Below are 10,000 nucleotides of genomic sequence, written 5' to 3' on the forward strand. Positions count from 1 at the left end.
CCCAAAGGTGAGGAGTAGAGGAACATACACACAAAGAGATCTTCCACAAAATCAGGGCTAAGCCATGGACAGGACCCTCATAAGTGTAACTAGGATAGGGAAGGAAGAGACTGTTACTGAGGTGCTGGTATTCATGATCTAGTAGTGAAAGTAGTAGTGATATCTGTCCTTTTCTATATCAGAACACTGATGATGAAACTAATTGTCCGTCTAGTAGTGAAAGTAAAGCAGGGCAGAAGCAGAAGGAGGTTATAAACCAGATTACAGCTGAAATTAGGATGACGTGATGAAGCAAGGCTTTGACACCAAACTGTCAAATATGTCACCCTGTCACATTTCCTCAGTGTGTGTATGTGTTGTGTGTGTGTGTGTGTGTGTGTGTGTGTGTGTATCCTTCCTGTCAGAAGGATACAAAGCCAGCCAGCACTTATCAGCCTGCCCTGTCAGTCCTCTTTCTCTCTCCCTCTCTCTGTCTGTCTATTTCTATCTCTCTCAGCCCTCCAGCTCTTCTGTCACTGGCCTCTCTCTTTCTCTTTCCCTCCTCTCCTCCCCGTGTGCTAGTACTTCTCTGTTCAAAGGCACCCTGTTACCCCTCTCCCTCTCTTCTCCCTCTCTTCTCCCTCTCTTCTCCCTCTCTTCTCCTATTCTTCTCCTATTCCTTTCTCTCTCTCTGTCTGTCTGTCTGTCTGTCTGTCTGTCTGTCTGTCTGTCTGTCTGTCTGTCTGTCTGTCTGTCTGTCTGTCTGTCTGTCTGTCTGTCTGTCTGTCTGTCTGTCTGTCTGTCTGTCTGCCTGCCTGTCTGTCTGTCTGCCTGCCTGTCTGTCTGTCTGTCTGTCTGTCTGTATGTCTGTCTGCGTGTACATCAGTCTGTCTGTCTGCCCGTCTGTCTGTCTGTCTGTCTGTCTGTCTGTCTGTCTGTCTGTCTGTCTGTCTGTCTGTCTGCCTGCCTGCCTGCCTGCTATGGACAGGGTGACATCACTGACGGGTGAAATGGGAGCAGGTGATAAATGCATCATATCAGTCTTAACTTTACAAAGACATTTGATCAACTTGCTGGCGAACAGAAAGTAGAAACTGCAAGGACACAGTGATACCCTGAGGGACCCTGGAAAGCAATGCTACAATACTCATCATCATTACATAACTTACTAATTACCAAGTTGTTGCATCTTATAAAATAACATTTATTGGCCTAATGTATTTATTTTGTACCCACTTATGTATTAAGGTGAATTAAAAATCCTCCTTCCCCCTCCCAGGTATTGCTGTGGATAAGAATGGTCTGATGCAGTATGTGTGTGTGTGTTTCACCAGGTATTGCTGTGGATAAGAATATTCTCATGGTGTGTGTGTGTGTGTGTGTGTGTGCGTGCGTACGTGCGTACGTGCGCGTGTGTTTCACCAGGTATTGCTGTGGATAACAATATTCTCATTGTGTGTGTGTGTGTGTGTGTTTCTCTCCAGGTATTGCTGTGGATCAGAATGGTCTGATGCAGTGTGTGTGTGTGTGTTTCTCCAGGTATTGCTGTGGATTAGAATGGTCTGATGCAGTGTGTGTGTGTGTGTGTGTGTGTTTCTCTCCAGGTATTGCTGTGGATCAGAATGGTCTGATGCAGTGTGTGTGTGTTTCTCCAGGTATTGCTGTGGATAACAATGTGTGTGTGTGTTTCACCAGGTATTGCTGTGGATAACAATGTGTGTGTGTGTGTTTCACCAGGTATTGCTGTGGATCAGAATGGTCTGATGTATTTTGTGGACGCCACTATGATCCGTAAGGTTGACCAAAACGGCATCATCTCCACTCTACTGGGCGCCAACGACCTGACCGCAGTACGACCACTCAGCTGTGACGCTAGCATGGACGTCAGCCAGGTAGGGAGAGAGGGGGGAGGGAGGAACGGGATTTAGTTGGAGCCAAAAATATGTAAGTGTCCATTTAAATCAGTTATGAACGTTTCAAACAGGTTGAAAACAACCTGATCTGGTTTACATGCAATGAACACTTTCTTTTTGGTCTCCTGTAAAATTCTGAAAATACACTACATGACCAAAAGTATGTGGACACCTGCTCGTCGAACATCTCCTAACAAAATCATACACATTAATATGGAGTCAGTCCCCCCTTTGCTGCTATAACAGCCTCCACTCTTCTGGGAAGGATTTCCACTGGATGTTGGGACATTGCTGCTATAACAGCCTCCACTCTTCTGAGAAGGATTTCCACTGGATGTTGGAACATTGCTGCGGGGACTTGCTTCCATTCATCCACAAGAGCATTAGTGAGGTCGGGCCCTGATGGTGGGTGGTTAGACCTGACTCGCAGTCGGCGTTCCAATTCATCCCAAAGGTGTTCGATGGAGTTGAGGTCAGGGCTCTGTGCTGGCCAGTCAAGTTCTTCCACACTGATCTCGACAAACCATTTCTGTATCGACCTCACTTTGTGTCTGGGGGCATTGCTGAAACAGGAAAGGGCCTTCCCCAAACTGTTACCACAAAGTTGAAAGCACAGAATCATCTAGAATGTCATTGTATGCTGTATCATTAAGATTTCCCTTCACTGGAACTAAGGGGCCCAAACCATGAAAAACAGCCCCAGACCATTATTCCTTCTCCACCAAACTTTACAGTTGTTGCTATGCATTCTGGCAGGTAGCGTTCTCCTGGCATCAGCCAGACCCAGATTAGTCCATCGGACTGCCAGATGGTGAAGCGTGATTCCTCACGCCAGAATATGTGCTTCCACTGTTCCAGAGTTCAATGGCGGCAAGCTTTACACCACTCCAGCCAACGCTTGGCATTGTGCCTGGTGAATTTAGGCTTGTGTGCAGCTGGTCGGCCATATCAACCCATTTCATGAAGCTCCAGATGAATAGTTATTGTGCTGAAGTTCCTTCCAGAGGCAGTTTGGGACTCAGTAGTGATGTTGCAACCGAGGACAGATGATTTTTACTCTCTATGCACTTCAGTACTCGGTGGTCCCGTTCTGTAAGCTTGTGTGGCCTACCACTTCACAGCTGAGCCGTTGTTGCTCCTAGACGTTTCCACTTCACAAAAACAGCACTTACAGTTGACCGGGGCACCTCTAGCAGGGCAGAAATGATGAACTGACTTGTTGGAAAGTCTGCCACGTTGAAAGTCACAGAGCTCTTCAGTAAGGCCCTTCTACTGCAAATGTTTGTCTATGGAGATTGCATGGCTGTACGGTCGATTTTATACACCTCTCGGCAGTTAGTGTGAGTGAAATAGCCAAATCCACTCATTTGAAGTGATGTCCACATACTTTTTGTTATTTGGCTTTTGTGATAAACCCTGAATGAGTTGTTGTGTTTATCAGGTGCGTCTGGAGTGGCCTACAGACCTGGCAGTAAACCCCATGGATAACTCTCTGTACGTCCTGGAGAACAACGTCGTGCTGCGCATCACTGAGAACCACCAAGTGAGCTTTGCTTCCTTATCAATTATCCTCATATAAGCAGTTTTAAACTACTGTCGTAATATAATCAGTTATCATGATATAATCAATTATCACGATATAATCAGTTATTGCGATACAAGAGGTTATCGTGACTTCAACAAAATCATGGTGCTATTATCATATATGTCTTGTTATATTATCTGGACATTAAATAACATTATCGCCCCAGGTGAGCGTCATAGCAGGGCGGCCCATGCATTGTCAGGTTCCAGGTGTAGACTACAGCCTGAGTAAGCTTGCCATCCATGCTGCGTTGGAGAGCGCGACAGCTATCGCCCTGTCTTACACCGGAGTTCTCTACATCGCTGAGACGGACGAGAAGAAAATCAACCGCGTCAGACAGGTACAACAGCACCTTTGTCTTTAAACATTAAAAAATAAGCTTTACCTTGCTGCATTGTGGGGTTTGGAGTTTGCAAGAAAGGCATTTCACTGTACTTGTGCACGTGACATTAAAACTTGAAACTTCACTTTTCTGTTTCTAAAACATTATGTCTTTCCTGTCTTCCTTGTCTCATCTCTGTCGTTCTCTCTCTCTCTCTCGTTTGTTGTCTTTCTCCCCTTCCCTCTCTCTCAGGTATCCACTAATGGCGAGATGTCTCTGCTGGCCGGCGCCACATCAGACTGCGACTGCAAGAATGATGTCAACTGCAACTGTTTCTATGGCGACGACGGCTACGCGCCCGACTCCGGCCTCAACTCCCCCGCCTCGCTCGCCGTCTCACCCGACGGAACGCTTTTCATCGCCGATCTTAACAACATACGCATCAGAGCCGTACGAGCCAATCGACCCGGCCCGTCAGCCTCGGGGGCGGGATCCGGATCGATGATGGGACGATATGAAGTTGCGTCGCCACGGGAACAGGAGCTCTATGTGTTCAACGGTGACGGTCAACATCTACAGACCGTGAGTCTGGTCACTGGAGAACCGCTTTATAACTTCACCTACGGGCCGGACAGAGAGCTAGCCACGGTGGTGGACAACTGCAACAACACTCTCAGGGTGAGAAGGGAGGGTCTGGGCCAGGGGGGGAGTTCTGGCCTCCTCAGACTGGTGTTACTGCCAGAGAACCAGGTGGTGACCCTGGGTTTGGACCCTGCTGGGGGGTTGAGGAGTGTCTCAGCCCAGGGACAGGAGGTGGCCCTACTGGGGTACTCTGGGAGTACAGGACTACTGGCCACCAAGGCTGACGAGACCGGATGGACCACCTTCTACCAGTGAGTGGGATGTTTTTGTGCATTTCTCAAAAACGGACACTTCAGCAGCACTCAGGGTCACATATTAGCTGCATTGCCTGGCAGATATCGAGCTAGGATTTGTTTACAGTCCACTGCTGCCCCCTGGAGTTCACTTCTGTCACACAAGTGTGTGCTTCAGTCAGAGCTAACAGAACGGACAGGTGTTAGAGGTCCATAGCGGTTTGCTTTTGTCACTGCACACACACACACACACACACACACACACACACACACACACACACACACACACACACACACACACACACTTTCTGCTGAGAACTGCCATGTTATGAGAAATCCACGGAGACCAGCTATTCCCAGCTCCTCTGTACAAGTAAGCTGTGAGAGGAGAGGAGAGGAGAGGAGAGGAGAGGAGAGGAGAGGAGAGGAAATGACAACTCACATTGATTAAGGACTATTTTGTCACTAGTTGTCCCTATCTTCCCAGGTGGGACAGTGAGAAGTAACCTCTATATGTCTCTCTCCTCCAGGTATGACAGTGAGAAGTAACCTCTATATGTCTCTCTCCTCCAGGTGGGACAGTGAGAAATAACCTCTATATGTCTCTCTCCTCCAGGTATGACAGTGAGAAGTAACCTCTATATGTTTCTCTCCTCCAGGTATGACAGTGAGAAGTAACCTCTATATGTCTCTCTCCTCCAGGTATGACAGTGAGAAGTAACCTCTATATGTCTCTCTCCTCCAGGTATGACAGTGAGAAGTAACCTCTATATGTCTCTCTCCTCCAGGTATGACAGTGAGAAGTAACCTCTATATGTCTCTCTCCTCCAGGTATGACAGTGAGAAGTAACCTCTATATGTCTCCTCCAGGTATGACAGTGAGGGTCGTCTGACCAATGTAACCTATCCTACTGGCATGGTGACCAGTCTGCACCGGGAGATAGAACGTTCCATCAACATTGACATAGAGAGCTCCAGCAGAGACGATGACGTCACCGTTATCACCAACCTGTCCTCTGTGGAGGCCTCATACACCGTGGTGCAAGGTGGGACATACACACACACATGCATACACACACCCCACAGTGCAAGGGACACGCGCACATGTACACACACACCATGGTTCAAAGTGAGATACAGCATATTAGTATCAAATCAAATCAAATTTTATTTGTCACATTAGCCGAATACAACAAGTGTAGACCTTACCGTGAAATGCTGACTTACAAGCCCTTTACCAACAGTGCAGTTCAAGAAGAGTTAAGAAAATATTTACAAAATAGACTAAAGTAAAAAATTCAAATAAAAAGTAACACAATAAGAATAACAATAATGAGGTTTTATACAGGGGGCACCGGTACCGAGTCAGTGTGGAGGGGTACAGGTTAGTAATGAGGTTATATACAGGGGGCACCGGTACCGAGTCAGTGTGCAGGGGTACAGGTTAGTAATGAGGTTATATACAGGGGGCACCAGTACCGAGTCAGTGTGCAGGGGTACAGGTTAGTAATGAGGTTATATACAGGGGCACCAGTACCGAGTCAGTGTGCGGGGTACAGGTTAGTAATGAGGTTATATACAGGGGGCACCAGTACAGTCAGTGTGCAGGGGTACAGGTTAGTAATGAGGTTATATACAGGGGCACCAGTACCGAGTCAGTGTGCAGGGGTACAGGTTAGTAATGAGGTTATATACAGGGGGCACCAGTACCGAGTCAGTGTGCAGGGGTACAGGTTAGTAATGAGGTTATATACAGGGGGCACCAGTACCGAGTCAGTGTGCAGGGGTACAGGTTAGTAATGAGGTTATATACAGGGGGCACCGGTACCGAGTCAGTGTGCGGGGGTACAGGTTAGTAATGAGGTTTTATACAGGGGGCACCGGTACCGAGTCAAAGTGCAGGGGTACAGGTTAGTAATGAGGTTATATACAGGGGGCACCGGTACCGAGTCAAAGTGCAGGGGTACAGGTTAGTAATGAGGTTATATACAGGGGGCACCGGTACCGAGTCAGTGTGGAGGGGTACAGGTTAGTAATGAGGTTATATACAGGGGCACCGGTACCGAGTCAGTGTGGAGGGGTACAGGTTAGTAATGAGGTTATATACAGGGGGCACCGGTACCGAGTCAGTGTGGAGGGGTACAGGTTAGTAATGAGGTTATATACAGGGGGCACCGGTACCGAGTCAGTGTGGAGGGGTACAGGTTAGTAATGAGGTTTTATACAGGGGGCACCGGTACCGAGTCAGTGTGGAGGGGTACAGGTTAGTAATGAGGTTTTATACAGGGGGCACCGGTACCGAGTCAGTGTGGAGGGGTACAGGTTAGTAATGAGGTTATATACAGGGGGCACCGGTACCGAGTCAGTGTGCAGGGGTACAGGTTAGTAATGAGGTTATATACAGGGGGCACCGGTACCGAGTCAGTGTGCAGGGGTACAGGTTAGTAATGAGGTTATATACAGGGGGTACCAGTACCGAGTCAGTGTGCAGGGGTACAGGTTAGTAATGAGGTTATATACAGGGGTACCAGTACAGAGTCAGTGTGCAGGGGTACAGGTTAGTAATAAGGTTATATACAGGGGTACCAGTACAGAGTCAGTGTGCGGGGGTACAGGTTAGTAATGAGGTTATATACAGGGGTACCAGTACAGAGTCAGTGTGCGGGGGTACAGGTTAGTAATGAGGTTATATACAGGGGTACCAGTACCGAGTCAGTGTGCAGGGGTACAGGTTAGTTGAGGTAGGTGGTGGTGGTGACTGCATAGATAATAAACAGTGAGTACAAAAGGGAGGGGGGGGGTCAATGTAAACAGTTCGGTGGCCATTTTATTAATTGTTCAGCGGTCTTAGGGCTTGGTGGTGGTAAGCTGTTGAGGAGCCTTTTGGTCCTAGACTTGGTGCTCCGGTACTGCTTGACGTGCAGTAGCAGAGAGAACAGTCTATGACTGGGGTGACTGGAGTCTCTGACTATTTTATGGGCTTTCCTCTGACACAGCCTATAATATAGGTCCTGGAAGGCTGGAAGCTTGGCCCCAGTGATGTTCTGGGCTGTACGCACTACCCTCTGTAGCTCCTTATGGTCAGATGCTGTGCAGTTGTCATACCAGCAGGTGATGCAATCAGTCAGGATGCTCTCGATGGTGCAGCTGTAGAACCTTTTGAGGATCTGGGGACCCATGACAGAATCTTTTCAGTCTCCTGAGAGGGAAAATGTTTTGTTGTGCCCTCTTCACGACTGTCTTGGTGTTTTTGGACCATGATAGTTAAAACCACGGTCAAGCTGGAACTACGTTCCAACTAGATTACAGACTGATGTGTTGAGTCAGCAATGTCTCTGAGTATTAATGGTTGTCTATCTATACAGAGCTCCACTCCAGGGGTAGTAATGGAAGAGAAGGTATTCATCTAGTGGGAACAGCAAGAGTTATCTAAGGTGTGCGTGTGTCAGCCAGCCAGCCAGGCAGCCAGCCAGCCAGGCAGCCAGCCAGCCAGGCAGCCAAATGTTTGCTTCTGAAGGAAAGTTGAAAATACGTATTTTTCAGGCGTTGAAAATACAGTACCAATCAAAAGTTTGGATACATCTACTCATTCAAGGGTTTTTCTTTATTTTTACTATTTTCTACATTGTAGAATAATAGTGAAGATGTCAAAACTATGAAATAACACATCATGTAGTAACCAAAAGTCACACTTTGTGCCTTAATGACAGCTTTGCACACTCTTGGCATTCTCTCAAACAGCTTCATGAGGAATGCTTTTTCAACAGTCTTGTAGGCTGCTTAGCTGCTTTTCCTTCACTCTGCTGTCCAACTCATCCCAAAAAAATCTCAATTAGGTTGAGGTCAGGTGATGGTGGAGGCCAGGTCATCTGATGCAGCTCTACATCACTCTCCATGGTCAAATAGCCCTTACACAGCCTGGAGGTGTGTTTTGGGTCATTGTCCTGTTGAAAACAAATGATAGTGCCACTAAGCGCAAACCAGATGGGATGGAATATCGCTGCAGAATGCTCTGCTAGCCATGCTGGTTAAGTGTGCCTTGAATTCTAAATAAATGACTGACAGTATCCCCAGCAAAGCACCATCACACCTCCTCCATTCTTCACGGTGGGAACCACACATGCAGAGATCATCCATTCACCAACTCTGTGTCTCACAAAGACACGGGCAGTTTAAACCAAAAAACTCAAATGTTGACTCATCAGACCAAAGGACAGATTTCCACCAGTCTAATGTCCAATGTTCCTGTTTCTTGGCCCAAGCAAGTCTCTTCTTCTTTATTGGTATCCTTTAGTAGTGGTTTGTTTGCAGAAATTTGACCATGAAGACCTGATTCACACAGTCTCTGAACAGTTGATGTTGAGATGTGTATGTTACTTGAACTCCGTGAAGCATTTATTTGGGCTGCAATCTGAGGTGCAGTTAACTCTAATGAACGTATCCTCAGCAGCAGAGGTAACTCTGGGTCTTCCTTTCCTGTGGCGGTCCTCATGAGAGCCAGTTTTATCATAGAGCTTGATGGTTTTTGCGACTGCACTTGAAGAAACTCTCAAAGTTCTTGACATTTTCCAGATTGACTGACCTTCATGTCTTGTAATGATGGACTGTCCTTTCTCTTTGCTTATTTGAGCTGGTCTTGCCATAATATGGACTTGGTGTTACTAATCTTCTGTATACCACCCCTACTTTGTCACAACACAACTGATTGGCTCAAACGTATTAAGAAGGAAAGGAATTCCACAAATAACTTTTAACAAGGTACACCTGTTAATTGAAATGCATTCCAGGTGACTACCTCATAAAGCTGGTTGAGATAATGCCAAGATTGTGCAAAGCTGTCATCAAGGCAAAGGGTGGCTACTTTGAAGAATCTCAAATATAAAATATATTTTGATTTGTTTAATTAAAACTTTTTTGGTTACTAGATGATTCCAAATGTGTTATTTCATAGTTGTGATGTCTTCACTATTATTCTATAATGTAGAAAATAGAAAAAGATAAAGAAAACCCTTGGAATGAGTAGGTGTGTCCTGTCACGTCCTGACCTTAGTTCCTTTTGTATGTTTCTATTTTAGCTTGGTCAGGGCATGGGTTGGGGTGGAAATTCAATGTTTTTGTTCTATGTTTGGTATTTCTATGTGTTTGGCCTGATATGGTTCCCAATCAGAGGCAGCTGTCAATTGTTGTCTCTGATTGAGAACCATACTTAGGTAGCCTGTTTTCCCACTCTTGTTTGTGGGTGGTTGTTTTCTGTCTCTGTGTCTGCACCAGACAGAACTGTTTCGTTTTCGTTCGTTCTCTTGTTATTTTGTTTTGTGTTCAGTTT

At 46.5% G+C, this 10,000-nt stretch overlaps 1 protein-coding gene across 1 annotated transcript in view; it reads left to right on the top strand.

Annotated features, from left to right (window-relative positions):
* Nucleotides 1-10,000, top strand: part of LOC115120655 (teneurin-2-like) — an 82,066-nt gene that overhangs the window by 45,190 nt on the left and 26,876 nt on the right. The window contains exons 15-20 of the mRNA XM_065019865.1: nt 1-7; nt 1,717-1,871; nt 3,334-3,435; nt 3,644-3,817; nt 4,052-4,692; nt 5,545-5,720. The exon at nt 1-7 is cut by the window's left edge and continues 223 nt beyond it. Coding sequence (XP_064875937.1) covers nt 1-7; nt 1,717-1,871; nt 3,334-3,435; nt 3,644-3,817; nt 4,052-4,692; nt 5,545-5,720 — 1,255 coding nt within the window. The remainder of the gene's footprint in view (nt 8-1,716; nt 1,872-3,333; nt 3,436-3,643; nt 3,818-4,051; nt 4,693-5,544; nt 5,721-10,000) is intronic.

The sequence above is a fragment of the Oncorhynchus nerka genome, linkage group LG6, assembly GCF_034236695.1.
Source record: "Oncorhynchus nerka isolate Pitt River linkage group LG6, Oner_Uvic_2.0, whole genome shotgun sequence".
NCBI lineage: Eukaryota > Metazoa > Chordata > Actinopteri > Salmoniformes > Salmonidae > Oncorhynchus > Oncorhynchus nerka.